Genomic DNA, 17,802 nt, shown 5'->3' on the forward strand with positions numbered 1-17,802 from the left:
TGTGTCCTTGTGGTGGGAGTATTTTTCAGTGCTTCAGCCTCGTGCTTTCCAACCTGGAGCAGTTGGGACCTGCTTTGTAGGAGAACTGAGATTTTAATTTTTGGTTTTGTAGCTGAAATAGCTGGATGTTTTAATTCTCATTTTGTTGATGTGAGGAGCTTTCGCTTCCTCTCAGGATCTCTGGGAGCAAAATGCAGTGCAAAGGATAAAGCCCAGGTCACCCTCATCCCAGGTCTCATTGTTATGCTGCACTGAGAACTTCCTTTTTTTTTTTATAGAGAAGTTAAAGGTTTCAAGTGTTTATTTTTAAGAGGGGTACACTGCTGACTTTGAGAATAAACCATCCTCAGGACACACTTTGAAGAGAAGCCCAATTCTGAGGTGTGAGAATTACAAAATATACAAGTCACTGTGGTTTTCTTGATCTAAATCGATTTAATTGATTTTTTTTTTCCAACCTGCTGTGGGTTTAACAGGAAATTTTGCCCAAATTCATTCATATTTGATGGAGCTGGTTGCTGAATTGCAATTCTCTTTGATACATTAACTAAAATTTTATTTTTGTGATGACTCTTAACCTTTCATAAAAGAAATACACTCCTTGTATTGTATGAAATGAACAATCTGGTGGAACAAAGTGTTGGGGAGTTTTTAACTGGGGGTCCAGCCCATTCCTTCCTTTGCTTTGCAATCACCTGTACAGACATTTTTCAGCTGCTTCTGAGTCCGTGCATCTTTGACACGTTTCCTTTGGGAAATGTTCTGGAACAAAAAAGTTTCTGATGGAGAGGTATTTTGTGAAAAGAAGGTGAAATTCCTGCCTTTTCATGGGTGCTGGTGTTCCAACTTTGTTGTGGTGGGCTGTAGTTTTGAAAAGAAGATGGAATTCCTGCATTTTTATGGGTGCTGGTGTTCCAACTTAGTTTTGGTGGACTGTAGTTTTGAAAAGAAGATGGAATTCCTGCATTTTTGTGGGTGCTGATGTTCTGACTTTGTCGTGGTGGGTTGTAATGCCAATAAAAAAACAAGGATGGGCGATTTTACAGTTAAATTGTAGAGTGATTCCAGTTGGAAGGGGCCTCTGGAGGGCATGAAATCCAACCTTCCCAGAGTCAGAGGTGTTGAAAACCCCTCTGAAGAACCTGTTCCTGTGACAATAATAACAAAGAGTGGGTTGTTTCCCAGTTGATCCACCTGGAAATCAAGCCGGCCATCAGGAACCAGATCATCCGGGAGCTGCAGGTCCTGCACGAGTGCAACTCCCCCTACATCGTGGGCTTTTATGGGGCCTTCTACAGCGACGGGGAGATCTCCATCTGCATGGAGCACATGGTGAGTTCATTAAAGTTCATCAGTGCAGGTCGTTAGGTGGGAGTTTTTCGTCTCCTTTTGGATAAAAGGTTGGGTGAGATCTTATATTGGCTCTTTTTATAGGTATCTGTCGGTTGTTCCCTCAGAAATGTGTCTGAGCTGGGTAATTAGCAGCCCATTAGTGTAAAAACCCGAGCTGAGGGGTCAGTGCTTGAGAGGGACATTTCTGCTCGAATAAAGAATGAATTCTGGGGTTTGGATTTGCTCTGCAAAGCTTGGGATTGGTGGGATTTGTTTTACCTCCTTCTCCAGTCCTTCTGCAGAAGTCGAAGCTGTACAAGTGTAGCCTCCCTTTATCCGTGTTTTTCTATATTTCAAAATATTTACCCAATTCGGCTACTTAAGCACTTGTTCTGGTTTGGCTTCAGGTTGTTTTTTGTGCAGAGTGGACCAGATAACTTCTAGTTTTTTCTTATTTAGATGAATCCGTATTGCCAGGATTTGTTTTATCCTTGTCTCCAGTCCCTGCTCATCTGCAAGTCTGTACAAGTGTAGCCTCCCAAGGCTTCTCCTTTATCCATGTTTTTCTATATTTCAAAATATTTACTCAATTCTGCTACTTGAGCACTTGTTCTGATTTGGATTCAGGTTGTTTTTTGTGCAGAGTGGACCAGATAACTTCTAGTTTTTTCTTATTTAGGTGAATCCATATTGCCAACATTTGTTTTATCCCCGTCTCCAGTCCCTGCTCTTCTCTGGAAGTTGAAGCTGTACAAGTGTAGCCTCCCAATGGCTTCTCCTTTATCCCTGGTCCTCCTGTTTTGTTTTATTTCAAAATATTTACTCAATTCTGCTACTTAAACACTTGTTCTGCTTTGGATTCACATTGTTTTTTGTGCAGAATGGACCAGATAACTTCTAGGTTTTTCTTACTAAGATAAACCCGTATTTTTTTTTTTTATAAATTCCACAGAAAATGCAAACACAGAGGACAGTGAACGAGCCCAGAAGGATCTTACACAACTTTTTTAACGCCAAAAAATATTTTTAACCGTGCTTCATTTTAATACAAAGTACACATTCTTCTCGACATCTGTTTGCCTTTCTCCAGCCATATGGAGCCAAACATGAAAAGTAAATTCTCTGTAATTAAAGGGCAGCCAGATCTGTTGCCTCACTTGCTCTGCGGAGCTTTTTAACCCTGTGAAACACGACACATCTGCAGACCTTTCTATTTTTTTTTTCCCCTTGGAAAAAAAACAACAACCTGTTCCTTTGGAGGGGAAGCTGTATTTTTTTTTTGTGGAAAGTACATGTGATTGTTTTAGTGCTTCTGTGGCCTCTCAGAATTTTTAGAAGGAATCGATGGTTGCTTAGGAACGAGCGCTCCCGATCCCGTTGTGTGAGAGCCAGGGGAAGGTGTGCATCCCCCAAAACACAAATCCCTGCTGGGAACTGGGAAGAATTAGGGCTCTCAAAATTGTGGAGAATGCTGAAAAGCAGGAAAATAGATGTTCAAACTGGCTGGGTGTTGGTTTGGGATACGTGAAGTGTCACGGACGTGCACGTCTGCAGTTGGTCAGAGCGAACAAGAAGGGAGATGGTGGGGTGTGATTAGAGGGAGAAATAAAAGGCCTAAAGAAATCAATTTATTTAATTAATTTAATTAACAGGAGTGATCAGTGCTTGCAAATTCCAGGGAATAATGTATCTGACAGGGAATATAATACATCTGACAATAAATATATTTTCAGCTTAGGAGAAGGCAGCGTGAAACCTGGTGGTTCAGGGCTGGATCAAAGTCAGACTGGATACATGATTTTACACATAGAACAACTGATCACCAAAGTTCTACATTTATTTAAATTTAGATTATTTAAATTGTAGTCTCAATTAAGCCATTAAACTTAATGCAGATCATTGAGTGGAAGTTTTTGGCCTCTCCTTTTGGAGAAAAGATGAGATGAACATCTCCATTGTCTTATTTTTGCAGGGATCTCTCAGTTGTTACCACTCAGAAATCGTATTTTTAGCCGTGGGTTACAAAACAGAAGTGGGGATGTGAACAAAAAAGTTGGAGGTGGAAAAGGCATGGAACTTGAGTGTTTGATATTTTTAGGTGCCTAAATTCCAGATCAATGTCTGACTTTGCTGAGCAGCAGGGATTTAACAGGCAAAAGGAGTGGAGGCTGCTCCTCAAAGACATTGAAGGTTCAATTGTGTTCAGCCTCGTCTGGTCCTCAGGGAGGAAGAAAAAGGTGTTTTTTTTTCTGTACAAAATCCTTGTTAATACACCAGTGTCTCAGCAGAGACAGCTGTCCAGAAATTCAGGCTGCTTTTACAAGACACTTATATAGATGTTTTTTTTCTGCTGGTGTATTTTTAATCAAGTGTGGAGTGTGTGGGTGTGTTTTTTTACAAAAATACATGATCAAATAAGTATTTATATACTTTCCTCCTCATAAGAGTTTTTTAGCTTTTAGTCCTCTAATAATAAAACTTCACATTCCACTTTTTTTTGCTTTACATGCTCAAATGGTGGTGAGAACTCCAAAGGATGGGAAAAGGCAGAAGGCAATTGCTTTCCCCAGCTGGGTTTTTATCTTGAGTACTGGGAGTTATCCAGTGCTGATCCAGACAAGAGGATGTTGTTTTAAATTTGAAAAACAACTTTCTGATTTCTCCTTTGGTCGTGCCTCCTCTGCTCTGGAGAGTCTGGACCTTCTGCACGAGCCTATTGTTGAATCAGTTGCTAAAAATAAGTAGCATTTTTTTTTCCAAGTTTTCCTTCTGCAAAGCTCTTGGCAACAGTGGGATATATTTGCCTTTGCTGGGTGTGTGTGCAGTCAGTTTATTTAATCCTATAAACAAGGCCATCACTTACCATGGAACTTTAAAACCATTTATTCCAGTTTTGGTTCTTTCTCTGCCAAACCACGTTGCCAGAGTCACCCTGCACATGCAGAAGTAAGAGGTGTAGCATCTCCTGATTTTCAGGAAGAGAGCTCTGTCGTTTCCAGTGTCATGAGTTTTCATCCCCAAAATCAGAATCCATAAAATCTTCTCTTTTGGAGGGGGTGAGAGCTACAGAAATCTGTAGAATTCCTGCTCACTCGGAGCTGTTTGTGGACAGAGATCCAAACCACGGAAATGCTCCGTGGAAGAGCATTGTGTGCAGTGTTTATTTGAGGGGATGTTGTTGGTGACCAAATGTTTGTTTAAAATAAACATAAAACTGGCTGATTCCTCCCGGGGAGTGATTTACTGGGGTCAGATGTGAACCGTGACGGCGTTAAATCAAACGTGAAGAGCTTCTCTTTCTGAACATGTTTAGGTTTTGGTCTGTTAGTCCTGTTTAAGATGTTTGAGGGTAATTTAATTGAAGCTTCACCAGTCAAATATTTGTTCTTAGGATGGTGGCTCCTTGGATCAAGTGCTGAAAAAGGCTGGGAGAATTCCAGAGCAGATCCTGGGCAAAGTCAGCATCGCGGTGAGTGTGTCCAGCCATCCCAAGGGCTGGAATGAGGGGCTTTGTTCCCAGGGCCACATCCACGAGGGCACCCCTTCAGGATGCGGGAGGGGGGAATATTCCCAGATTTTGGAGTGTGTTACTTTCTTTTAAGAAGCATCTTTGTCCACGTCATGATTTGGTAGCTCAGGGTGTTGCAAAGATGAGCGTCGGGTTTGCTTTGGGAATGATTCCCTTGGCTTTGCTTTGATTCTCTGCTTTTGGATCAGCTGATGCTGCTGGGTAAGAACTGAATTAACACTTCCTGAAAAAATTTGGAATATTACCTTTTCATATCTGTTCTGCAACAAGCTCTGTATCTAAAACTTCCAGGAAGGGGTTGGTTGACTGTTTTTCTAGTCTGAGCTGGAGGCACAAATTAAAACTCAAGGTTGGTTTGCAGTGATTACATTTTGGGATTTCTGTGAAGTTGCATTCAATTGGAATTCTTCTAGGGAAAATCATGCAATCAGCTCTTCTGCTTCCAAAATTAAATTCTTTTATTTTATTTACCTTTAGGTAATAAAAGGACTCACATATCTGAGAGAAAAGCATAAAATAATGCACAGAGGTGAGATAAAAGTCGACATGGTAACTTTTCTTGAATGTATGTTTTTATTCGAGATAAATTGCATTTTTGTTTTTGTTCTTTATAGTTCAATATTTCTTTGGTTCAGAGGGTTTTTCTTGGGTAGTGTAAACCTTTTAGTTTTAAATCCAGATCTCTAACCATGACTGTTGTGTATCTTTGACATCTGTCTTACTGCACTTTCTCTGGGTTCATAATTTGTGCTTAAACCTCTGTTCCTGTGTTATGTGTGCACATAGAATTTCTGTCTGTGTTTGAAACTGCTTGCAGTTAAAACCTCTGACCTAAAATTCATCTGACTGTTCAACACTCCTGATTGCCATTAAAACTTTTCAAAGGAAGTCCCTATTTCCCCCAGCTGTCTTACACTGACAGGCTGTTTAGAGACATCTGTCCTGCAGAATTTCATCTTTTTTATACTTTTAAACCATTTTAAAAGCATGGTGAAGCTCTGCAAAAGGGGACTGTTGCTTCTCCTGGGTCTTTAGTTACTTTAAAATCGATATATTTGATTATTTTCTGCTTCTAGATGCCCTTTATTAAAATCCAGCTCTTTTATTAATAAATCTGCTGGATGTTCCATTAAAGAAAAATGACACTTGGGAAGGTAATAAATGCATTATTGGTGCTGTGGGTGTCAGTGGAAGGCTGGAGATGGAGCAGTCCATGTTTGTGCTCATACGTGCAGACCCACCAGCTGCTGGGGGAGGTTTGGACCATCTGAGATGGATCCTCAGAGCATAAAAATATCTTCAACAGACATTAATGTGTCTGAGTTTACATTTGTTGCCCAGCCCAAAAGGAGTAATTAGCACTCCTGCCTCGTACAAGCTGTTGTGGGATCACCTTACACCGTGTTTATTACACATTTGGGGGTTTAAAAAACCCCCAAACAATCAAATATAGCTCTGGTCTGGAGCAAGGAGGCTGGAGGTGGACTCTGGAAAGATTTCTGATGGTAGTTGTAAAGTCATTTGTCTGTTCAGAGCACGAGGGAGACTCCTGGGAGAGAGATCATCTTATTTTAGGGAATCCTGGCAGAGTTCCTGCTGTGCCTCGTGGTTCTCACCTCAGCCACAGCAGTGCTTTGTCACTGGGTTGGTTGCTTGGGTTTTTGGGGCTTGTTTGGTTGTTCTTGCTCAGCAGAGGCAGCAATTATTATTTATTTATTTCTAACCAGTTTTACAGTCTCTAAATCTGATAAATCCAAACTGAAGCCCTCCTGACCTTGTGGAAGTGCAGCTTCACCTCTCAGTCTTTGCTCCATCAGAGGTTACACCTCAGGCTCGTGGACCAGCAGAAGTTCCTCTTCTACATTTCTCCCAAAGTGACTGGGTTGAGCGTGCCCTGCAGTGTAAAATTCCATGTACACGTGGTGATTTTTATTTTTCCAGCTCAGTTTCCTGCCTTTGATCTATCCCCCAGTGTGTCTGTGCTCCAGGCTGCCCTTCCTGCAGTGCTTGGAACCCCCCACATATAAGTTGTGGTGCAGGTGAAGCTTTTTCTGGCAGTTCTTTTCCAAACTGCCTTTTCCTTGAATCCCAGCTGAAAAAAAAAAAATTAGTGCTGGCAAAAGCACTTTCTCTTGCTCTGTGTCAGCATTATTTTGGTGACCCAGCTCTAATAATTGCAGGTTCCTGCGCTTTGCTTTCTCTCTAGCACTGCACTGACAGGGTGTGAACATCTCACAGGGGCTGTTTGTTCTCACTCCTCCACCCCTGGGGAAAAATGTGTGACTTGGTGGGCTCGGTGGAGTAAGATTTGGTTGGGTTTGTGCTGTGGGGAGAGTGGGTGGCTTAAAAACCAAGAGACATCCCCGTGAAACATGAGAACACAGGGCCAAACAATCTGTTCTTAAATCTGAAGAGAGCAGGGCTTGGGAGAGCTCGTTTTCAGGGAGGAATTAATTCTGTTATTGTGTTTTGTTGTGTGGCAACATCAGCGAGTTTGTAACATTGAGCTTAAACTGCTTCCACCACAGGTGTGCCCTGGAGTGACTGGGAGGGAAAGTGTTCAGTGGTGATTGCAGGCAGCTCAAGAAAGGAGTTATGGGGGTTTATTGAAGCAGGAATGGAAAATATAGACCTTTTGTAGAGTGTTAGTTCATCTGGAGTGCCCTGCTTTGTGTCCTGGGCTGGGAACAGGCTTGATAGAACTCACAAACCCTCAGAAAGCCAAACTGGTAGGACACAAAGGCCCAGGGAGGGAAGGGGCGAGGAGAGTGACTGTGCTGGGTGTTTTTATATCATCTCCTGTTCTGTTAAATGAGGACATTTGTGGTCCTGGCTGGAGTGAAATCCTCTCTGGGGATTCTCTTCTTGCACAGAAACTGCTTTGTGAGGTTTCTGAACCCCAGGGTAGGAGGTGCCACCCAGCAGGGAGGTGTCAGGACTCTGTTCCAGGGGATCAGTTCACAGTATTCTCGTGAAATCCTGCCTTGGGATGTGGAAATTCCTTGGAAGATCCCAGTAATGTGCTGCAATTCCCATGGCTGGTGTGTGTCCTCAGTGTCTCACTGCTCAGTGACTGGCACACAGGGAATTCTTGCCTGAGGGTGTGACAATGTCCAGGGCCACCTTTCAGAGCTGGGTTTGTGCCTGTGGGGGAGAGCAGAGGGTACAAACCTCTTCCAAGAGAGATCTCAAGACACTCTGGAAATTTCTTTGTATCAACCACCTCCCTTTTCAGTGCCAGGTATCCCTCCCTCTGGACTGGGGAAGGAATTCTCTAGAATTCTCTAGAATTCTCTTCCCGGATTGTCTAGGATGATACATAAAATTTCTTTAATTTTCTTTAAAACTTAAATACTTACATAACACACTTTGTGTTCCTTTTGTCATTTTTCTTCCAAGTGCCAGCACGGATTTTGCAGGATGCCTTTGGCATTCCCCTTCTCCTGGCAATACAAATCTCTGGTTTCCAGAGAAACTGCTCAAGTGCTCAGAGGCTCCTTGGAATTAAAATAGCAGAGGTGCTGCATTTAGAGGGGTGGGAAGGCAGCAGCCTCCCAAACATCACACTGATCCCACTGCCTGGGGAGAATGGAAATACTCCAGGGAAGGGAAGCTTTGTGCAGAAATGCAGGGAGGAGACACTTTGCTGGGCTGTTGTGAGAGGGGCAGTGTGGCTTTATCCTGGAGGAACACTGAGGGTAAAAGTGGTGTCATCACATCCCAGGTGGATTCCAAACCACCTAAAGATGCTTAAAAACAGAATCTTGTTTGGGTCACTGATCTTTTTTTGTCATTTAATTATGAAGTATTAATGAACTCTGGAGATTAAAGGGAGGATTCACCTCTTTGTTCTCAGTGGAATGTGCACTGAGGAGCAGCACAAATCTGGGATTTGTCCAGGCTCTGCTGTGCTTCCAGAGTATTTTGTAAACATTTTCCACCTTGTTTTTGCACAGAGCTTTAGGTGCAGATTCCTGTGCAGCTGGGAATGTCTGAGCTCTGCTGCCTCCTTCCCTGCACCATCTGCTTGGGCTTTGTGTGTTTGTGTCTGTTCTTTTTCTTTCCTTGTTTTTCCCTCCTGCTGGAATTTAACGTGGTAGGTGAAGCTCCTGGACTTGCTGCCTGTCCTGCAGCTGAGGAAATCATCCCAGGACACATCCCTGTGCCTGCACAGCTTCAGTTCCCTGGGGAGGGAACATCAGGGACCAGAAAATGGAGCCACACTTTCCAAAAGTTCCAACTATTCAAACTTTGTGTTGCTCCTTAAAAGGGACCTGGGGGGAGAAACAGCTGAAATAGAGTTTTGTCCTCATTTCCAATCCCTGTGGATCTCGGTCAGGGGGGCAGAACCTCCTGCATGGAGACCTTTCCCAGGGATGAGGAGTCCTGTTTCCAGTGCCATCCCACTGACACCACAAAGGAAGGTCGGGTCTGCAGTCACTGAACTGAAAACCACTTGGAAAATCAAATAAAAACGTGCTGCACACTATGGATTTCTGGATCTGCTCAAAAGGGAAATTATCATCTCTTTCTTCAAAATGAATCTATAATTCCTTTTTTTCTGTAGCACTCCTTTGCCACTGTGGGCTGTTGGTCGCTTATTTTGATAATGGGTTGGTAATGACCAGCTAAGCAGTGAGATACATTTTAAAAAAAACATCTTGCAGCTATAAAAGAAACACAAAACACTTGTTCCCTGTACCTTGGCATTCACAAAGAGCTGTTATTAGTTGCTTGGCTACCAGTGACCCTTATTAAATTTCCATTTAGGAAAAAAGTGATGAATTCGAAGTCGTGAGGGGGGGTTTTATTGCAGGAAAACCTCAAAGTGTTTTAAATACACGTTTTCAATGATAGGATAATTATTTTTTCAGAGCTTAAAAAAAAAACAAACAAAGCCAATAACCCCCAAACCAAACAAAACAGCAAACAAACAACCATCACCACCCCAAAAAACCCAAACAAACCCAAAGCCAGAACCCACTCCAGGGAGTAGATATGAAGGGATGATAGTGTGGCTGCTGTAGTTCATTGGCCTTTGTAAATTAAATATGTGGGGCCTCTTTATTGATCATTTCTAGGCAAAAGAGCATCCTTCAAGAGGAGTTGTGCTGTCATACACTTATTTATCTCAGAGGAGATAATTTATCTGCAAAGAGGTTTTACATGCCCAGACCTAATATGTAAAAGCCAGGAAACGGGGTGAAATCAAAAAACGAATAACCTTCGTGTAAATTCAAATATTTTTGTTTATCTGTAGTTAGAGAGTCTGGGAGGGAACCAAATCTCTTCTCTGCTCATTCCCAGAGAAGGGACAGAATTGTGTCACAGAAGGGAAACAAGGGGAGACACAGAATTCTCTCCTCTCATGTCGCTTTTATTGTCAATTCCCATTTTATCTCTTGTGAATATAAATCATTCATTTGTTTTGTTTGGTTTTTTTTTTCCAGATGTTAAACCCTCTAACATTTTGGTAAACTCTCGAGGTGAAATCAAGCTCTGTGACTTTGGTGTCAGTGGACAGCTGATAGATTCCATGGCAAACTCCTTCGTTGGCACTCGCTCCTACATGTCTGTAAGTGCAGATTTTCCAGCTTTGAGGGTGTTATGGTGGAGTTATCAAACTCCTGGTGATCAAACAAGATCCCAACTGGTGCTGTTCCTGCTGCTGTTCATAGTTCAGCACTTCCTGCATTCCAGGAGTATTCCAGTGTCACATCAGACTGTGTGTGAGGGGAGAGCTGTTGCAAGAAAAGCCACGAACTTGGAATTATATTTATAACCCTCCAAAAGAGCTGCAACTGTGTCTGCATTCCAGAATCCAATTGCTTAATGCCTTTGGAGATTGTATAAGTGTGTCTCCAGAAAAGCACAACTTTTGGGGTTGGTTTTCCTGCTGGAATGGGGTTCTCTTTCCACTCCAGCATTTTGCTGGGGTCACTCATGTAGGCAAAGTGCTGCCTGAGTGGGACTGCTCCCAGATCCTGCAGCAACAAGAGAAATCCCGGGAGTTTCTGGTGTGGGCAAGGCCATGGGGGCTAATCTGGGGCTATTTCCAGAGTGTTCTGTGTTCCTTTGGGTGAGGAACACCTTGGAACTGAGCTCTCTGCGTGGTGTGAGGGGCACAGCTGATGGCAGGAACAGCTCTGTTGTTCCACACACCTTGCTCAGCACTCAGGTAACTCCTGCAGCTGCTCAGAGGTTTGGCTGCAGGGTTCAAACTGGGTGGGTTTAGACTTAAAGGAAAAAAGAACAATCTGCTGACTCTGTTCAGCTGGGGAGCTGCATTTCAGCAGTAAAGACAGCATTGTCTTTTTATCATTGAATATTGGTGACATACTTGAAATCAAACTGTGGTTTGTGTTCTCCTGTGCATCTGGGGCTGCTGCTAATGAACAAAAACCAATTTACAGCTCCATTCCATTCTGCTGGATCTCCCTTTTCCTTTTAGTGGAAGGAGTGAGAGCCAAGTGCTCTCTACCTTCAGATTTCTTCAGTTTATTGTTTTTCCAGGCTGAGGTTTAGCTTTGCTCTCTGGCCTCACGTCACAGCCCAGGCCTTGAGGGTGATTTTGCTTTCACAGTGTCTGAAGTACCTTCCTTTCAGCAGCTCTCTTTCCATACTTACGTACATATGGAATTGTTCCATGCCAAACATCCTTTTCTACCATCTGGAAGTGTGTTCAATCAGCAATGTTTAACTTGAGCAAATGTCTAGATTGTAATTATTTTTTTTATAACTACCACTCTCCACGTTTCCTGGTTTTTCTCCTCCCCTCACTTCTTCCTTTACACTTTTGTTTAATGAAAACCTTTGGGTTTGGGCATCTCATCTGCTGTCCAGTTGTGTAGTTTATCCAGGTGACTTTGGGACTAACTGAGGTGGGACACTGGAGAAAGCTCAAATATAACCTAATTTAACAAAACTATCACCTACCATGGCAGAGGGAAGGGATGCTGCATTCTCACATTCCCTGGGAGCAAGGCTCAAACTACATATGGATTTTTCCAAAATATGCATGTAGTCAGACAAGAATCTGCACCATTTCCATAACATATGAGTTTGGTTTTTTAAAAAAGAGAGAACAGAAAAGCAAAGTGAACATTTTCTTTGAGCAAAAATGGATCTGAGGGGACGCAGAGCAGCTTCTCAGGGAAACCAGGTGAATCTTCACTGCCCATCCCAGTTTGCTTTCTTGCTGTTTAGCAGTCCCATCATCATTAATAGGTGCAACATTCAGATATTGTGCTAAAGGAATAAAACAGCAGCATAATTGCATGATTTCTAAACAGTCTCAAAGTTGCAGTGATGGTGTGTGAAGTTTGTGGAACTCCTGGACATCCAGGTGAGAGATTTAAAGGAAAATATCAGTGAGTCACTCACTGGAACGTGTCACACTAATAAGTTGGGGTTTCACCCTTGACTTTATGTATTTCATTGCAGAATTCAGTTTTTAATTTCTTGTTTCAATGTTCTCTCTCCTCCCCCCGCTTTTTTTTTTACAGCCAGAAAGGCTCCAGGGAACTCACTACTCTGTGCAGTCGGATATCTGGAGCATGGGGTTGTCCCTGGTAGAAATGGCTATTGGCAGGTACCCAATTCCCCCTCCTGACTCCAAGGAGCTGGAATTAATGTTTGGCTGCCCTGTGGAGGGGGATTCTCCAGTCACAGAGACCTCACCCAGGCAAAGAGCACCGGGTCGACCGATGAGCTGTGAGTTCAGTTCTGCCTTCCCTGGTACCCTGAAGGGGTTTTTTAGCTGATGTTGGTCTGCACAGTGTGGCTTTAAACTCTGTAAAAACCAGGATTGGGTTGGGCTCAGCCTCAAATGAGGTGTCTGAGAGTTGAGGAGCAGAGATCCTGTTGTTCCTGGTGCTTGTGGACAGCCCAGTTGTTCAGATCCCAGCCTGCTCTGGTTCCTCTCCGAGATGCAGTGCTGATCCAAGGGCAGCAGGACAATTCCCAGTGCAGTTTATGCTTTGGGTCAGACCTAAAACAGCATCTCCTTGCATGAAACTGTTACCCAGTTGCTGTTGCACCTCTTTTTCCTGTAAACCTACTGGGTGCCATGTAACAACAGTGCATGACTTGGGCTTCCTGAAACCCCCCTACCATGGAAGGAGACTAAAACTGTGTTTTTCCACTTCTCCAATTCCTCCTCAGCCTATGGACCAGACAGCAGACCCCCCATGGCAATCTTTGAACTGCTTGATTACATCGTCAACGAGGTAATTTGTGCACTTACCAATTTGATCTCACACAACTGTAAAGTTTTAAAACAACCCAGAATTTGAGGGGATGTGGGGTCAGTGCTCTTTAATTTGCTTTAGTCTTATGACCAACCTAATTCACAAAAATATCTTTGAAATAGCTAAGCTCCAAGGCTTGTTAGAGGTTGATATTTTAGGCTTGATTGTGTGTTTGCAGCATTTTCACAAGTTCTGCTGAAGCTCACGTGACTCCACTGCTTGTGTTCTTCCAAAAAAAAAAAAAATCCTGCTCATGTCAGCTGTCGTTTGTAAGAGCTGGATAATGATTGTTCCAGGGGAAGGAATTATTAAAAAGTGTGTCCAACACACCTATTTAAAAGGCACAGTTGGTGGCTGGGTCCCTGCACTGCTTGTGCTGCTGCTCATGCTGCTCATGCTGACAAATTGCTTCTGTAAGTTGCCTGCCTGCACAGCTCTCTCACATTACAGAGCTCTTTTGCATGTTATATAACACTTTAATATGCCAGCACCAACTCTTGGAATAGAGTGAGCACTGAATTACTGGAGCTGCTGTGGCCCTGCTCCTGGAGCATCCCTGAGGGCTCACTTTGAGCTGAAAAGCTGCAGTAGTTGAGAATTTGGCAAGATTATCTCCTGCCACCTCTGATTTAGCACAATCTTCAGCAAGAGCTGCTCCCTCCACCACAGCAGGGAGTAACTGAGAGCAGGTCACATCTCTGCTCTGTAGATACAACCCAGTGTGTTTGCAGGACCTACAGAAGGAAAACTTATCCCTGGTCCTGTAGCAGGTGTCCTGGAGAAGGAGGCAATATAGCAGGCAGGTTTCTGGAGTCCCTCCTCTTTCAGTATCAGAATTCTTTTTGAATTCAGAGCCTGAACAAACTCATTCCCTGGAACAGAATATTTAGATCCAAATGACTGTGGTGCTAATGAGGTGCAGGACATTTTTCCCTTGGTGGTGTGGAGAAGGACACTGTGCCAGTTCCTGCCCTGAGCCTCCTTTAGTGCCAGCTCAGGCTGTCCCACCTCGTTCAGGGCTGTGTGTAGGGAAAATAAACCCACCAAACCCCACCCCACACCTCAGAAACTGTCTCTGCTCTGCTTTATTCCTGAAACCCCTGAAGTCCTGCAGTGTGAGTGATAACCCAAATCAGGGCTTCCCAGCTCTGCTCAGATGTAGGACATGGAGTTATGCTGGATGACTGCTGATTTTAAACATTTATTTGTTTATTTGTTCGTAGCCACCTCCAAAACTGCCCAATGGTGTTTTTGGTTCTGAATTTCAAGATTTTGTTAACAAATGGTGAGTATTTACTCTCTGGCTGGGTGGCAGAGGGGCACCCTGGGGGTCAGCCCTGCTGCCTTTCTGAACCAGTCCCCTGGCAATCAATGTCCCTGCTCTGGGCCGTGGCAAATGTGGAGTTATTGCAATTAGCACAATCCTCTTGGTGTGTTAATTTGTGCCCTGAAGCTCATTTTACAGAGAACCCCAAAGCTGAGGGCTGTTCCCCTCTTTCACACTGAATTTCTGCTGCACTGTGCACCCGAGATCAGCACTTCCTAAGCACTGAAGGTCGCCCCAGCCCTCAGGGACTGATCCTACAGCACAACCAGCTCCTAAAAAGGATCATCCCTTCCAAGGATAGCTGGGCACCTCATCCTGCAGGAGCTGTGCCATGGGATGCAGGAGTCTTGCAGGCCCCAGATGTTTTTTTTCTTTCCCAGTGTGTCCCTGACCCAGCACGTTTATCCCAGCATTCCCCCATCTCCTCACCTTTCCAGTGACCCCAGCACTGAACCAGGATATCCACTGCTAAGGGAGGCAGCTCATTGCACTCTGAAAAGTTAGTTTATTTATTAAATATGTGTCCTTCCAGTTTCCAAAAGGAAGAACAGCAATACCATAGCCCTACCTGATACTGAGCTTGAAAAGACTTGGGTAAAAAACTTGAGGAATAAAGTGGTTCCTGTTGTTTTTGTTTAAATGGGAATTTATCTCCCCAGCTTGGTTATAGACCCTCCTCCTGCCTCCACTGACCAGTGTCACAGCTCAGGATTTCAGCCCTAAATCTGTCCCTGTGGAACCCCCAGAAGGGAATTACAGCCCCAAATCTGTGTTTGAGGGGCACCACAGTGCTGATGCTTTTACCTACAGTCACCAGAGCCAAACACACCCAGCACGACCCAACTGGAGCTTTGTTTTGAGAGGTGACAGTGTGTAACTTGTGCAACACTTTGTGTTTTCCCAGTTTAATTAAAAATCCTGCTGAGAGAGCCGACCTGAAGCAGCTGATGGTGAGTGAATGTTCTTAATTTGAATTAAGACCCCCCTTCCCTGCAGGTTGGGCTTCCTCAGCTGCCCCACAGCAGGTCAGAGTACATGGCCTGGGGTGTGTTTGTGGCCCTTGAAGTGAGTTTGAGGAGGAACAGCTTTTCTAACCCAGAGATGAAGGGGCTGCAGGTTCCACACACTCCTAGAACAGGGAGTGTCAAGGAGACCAAAACTGGTGGGTTTTGGAGTCTGCCTTTTGATGTTTTAATGCTTATAAATCAATTATTGAAAGAATTATCTCTTGGATTTATTAGTCATTAATAAAGTACATATATTATTACTTTTAGGATGACAAAAGAACAAAATTCCTCATAGTATATGGGTCCATTAATAGTTAAATACATTTTTATCATCTGTTATGAAACACAGATGAAACAAAGCTCTTTTTGCCAGCTTTGTGTTGCAAAATCTGTAGCACCAGGCACAAACAAATCCTGCATTTTTTCATATGAAGTGACCACATGAATCTCAGTGAATCTTGTCATGGTTTTAAGTGCCATGCCAGGACTTAAACTGTACTGCAGGAAATCAAGTTCTCCCTGCCCTGTGGTGCAAAATGCAAGCAGCCTCTGTTCCGAAAAGCCTCCCAGAGCACAGGCAGACATTTTCCAGGGTATTATCTCGAGTGGCTGAGTCACATCCTTATCATATAGAGTGGTGTAAGTGCTCTGCAGCAGGCTCTGTGTGGGCAGGATTCCTGGGAATCGTTTGCCATGTGCACGTTTCATGTGCCTGTTGTTTCTGGATCCTACAGAAAAGGATTACAGAAAGAAGGCTAGTTAGAGGCTGATATTCCTCTGGAATGGTTTGCCATGTGTGCATCTCATGTACTGCTTGTTCCTGTATCCTACAGAAAAGCTCTCCTGTCACTCCACGTGCTCCGCCAAGTTTTTATTCCGTAGCTTGACTCCTGCAAGTGGATTTATTGGAGTTCTTATGTTTGGTGGGGTTGTTATTGAGCAGACTGAGTGCCTGACTAACCTGCTGTTCTCCTGTGCTCAGATCCACGCTTTCATTAAGAGGTCTGAAGCAGAGGAGGTGGATTTTGCGGGGTGGCTTTGCTCCACCATCGGCCTTAACCAGCCCAGCACCCCCACACACGCCGCCGGAGTCTGAGCTGGGGCAGCAGCTCCCGGGCTGTCCCTGGGGACAAAGAGATGCTATTCCAGTCCCATTCCCTCAGCTTGTACCTGTTCAAACATGTATTTCACCTCTTAAGGAAGAATGTCTTGATAGCATGTGCCAAATGGTTTTCAACTTTGTCATAAACTAATTGGTATCGTTTCGGGTCCCGTCCGTTCACCGACCAAAACGTGAGCTGTGTGAGTTCAGTGCTTGCTGATTTTAGGTGATTATGGATATTCTTTCTTAATGAAAATATCACTGGGGGAGGGGGTTTGCCCCCCCCAGCTCGTTTGAACTTTCTCAAGACTCTTTGTAAATCGTTGGTACTTCAATCATGCTTTCCCTGATCTCCCCCTGCAGAACGGGATAGGGATGCTCCCAAACTGTCTGTTGAGCTTTGCTGCTGCCCAGCTGTACCTGAAAAGTTAAGCCTAAGGGTTCCAATTGTGCTGTTGTTCAGAGATCTCTCTCTTTCCAGGTGAAGAAGGCAAGAGCTCTGCATTTCTTGGAATGTACAGGGCAATATTCTAATTGTAGACTTGTTCATATTTCTATATTTATTTTTTCGAACATATCATCATCCTTGGGTTTAGTGATGTTTGTCTTTCTAATTGATTTTTAAAAAGTTAGTTCTTGGAAATGTCCTATGGAATCAAGACAATGATCCAAGCACTTTGCTTTCTTTTAACCTAAAGATTCATGACAACTGTGTTTAGTGTCTAAAATGTATGAAGATCCTCTATTGTTTTATTCTCTCAAGATGTTTAGCAATGGGTTCTCTTAATAAATATATTATCAAGTAACTTCTCGAAGCTTTCTTTTAAGACTCAAAGAAACCAAGGCTTTAATCTGCTCACTGCACTTCATAGTGATCTTCTGATCAGGAAATGCCTGAAATTCTTTCCCAAAAGGAATCCCCATCAGCCTGGACATGAACTTCCACATGGCCAGCAGGATTGAATATCAAAGGGATAGAACATCCCTCAGCCCAGCAGAGCAGGAAATGACTCATTGACACATCCAAGGTTCCTCCAGCATGTCCTGGCTGGAATGGGACTGTTGGAGCAGTGACAGCTGGGCAGTGTGTAAATTAAACCCTTCCCTGAGCTTCACACATGGATCGCACAGAGAGCTCCACTGGGACCCTTTGGCTGCTTGGGAAAAGAAATGTGCAGTGTGGGAACACAGTTTTTAGGGATTTAACTCCCACTTCACATGTTGCCCCCCCCCCCAGACAACAATAATTTGGACAC

At 43.7% G+C, this 17,802-nt stretch overlaps 1 protein-coding gene across 1 annotated transcript in view; it reads left to right on the top strand.

Moving 5' to 3' along the window:
- MAP2K1 (mitogen-activated protein kinase kinase 1) overlaps nt 1–17,352 on the top strand; it is a 32,574-nt gene extending 15,222 nt beyond the window's left edge. Inside the window, exons 3-11 of the mRNA XM_027688349.1 lie at nt 1,186–1,332; nt 4,724–4,801; nt 5,339–5,390; nt 10,312–10,436; nt 12,367–12,574; nt 13,025–13,089; nt 14,334–14,395; nt 15,342–15,387; nt 16,427–17,352. Coding sequence (XP_027544150.1) covers nt 1,186–1,332; nt 4,724–4,801; nt 5,339–5,390; nt 10,312–10,436; nt 12,367–12,574; nt 13,025–13,089; nt 14,334–14,395; nt 15,342–15,387; nt 16,427–16,540 — 897 coding nt within the window. The 3' untranslated portion in view covers nt 16,541–17,352. The remainder of the gene's footprint in view (nt 1–1,185; nt 1,333–4,723; nt 4,802–5,338; nt 5,391–10,311; nt 10,437–12,366; nt 12,575–13,024; nt 13,090–14,333; nt 14,396–15,341; nt 15,388–16,426) is intronic.
- The last annotated feature ends 450 nt before the right edge of the window (nt 17,353–17,802 follow it).

Source organism: Neopelma chrysocephalum, unplaced genomic scaffold (genome assembly GCF_003984885.1).
Source record: "Neopelma chrysocephalum unplaced genomic scaffold, ASM398488v2 Primary Assembly neopelma1_75, whole genome shotgun sequence".
NCBI classification, from domain to species: Eukaryota; Metazoa; Chordata; class Aves; order Passeriformes; family Pipridae; genus Neopelma; species Neopelma chrysocephalum.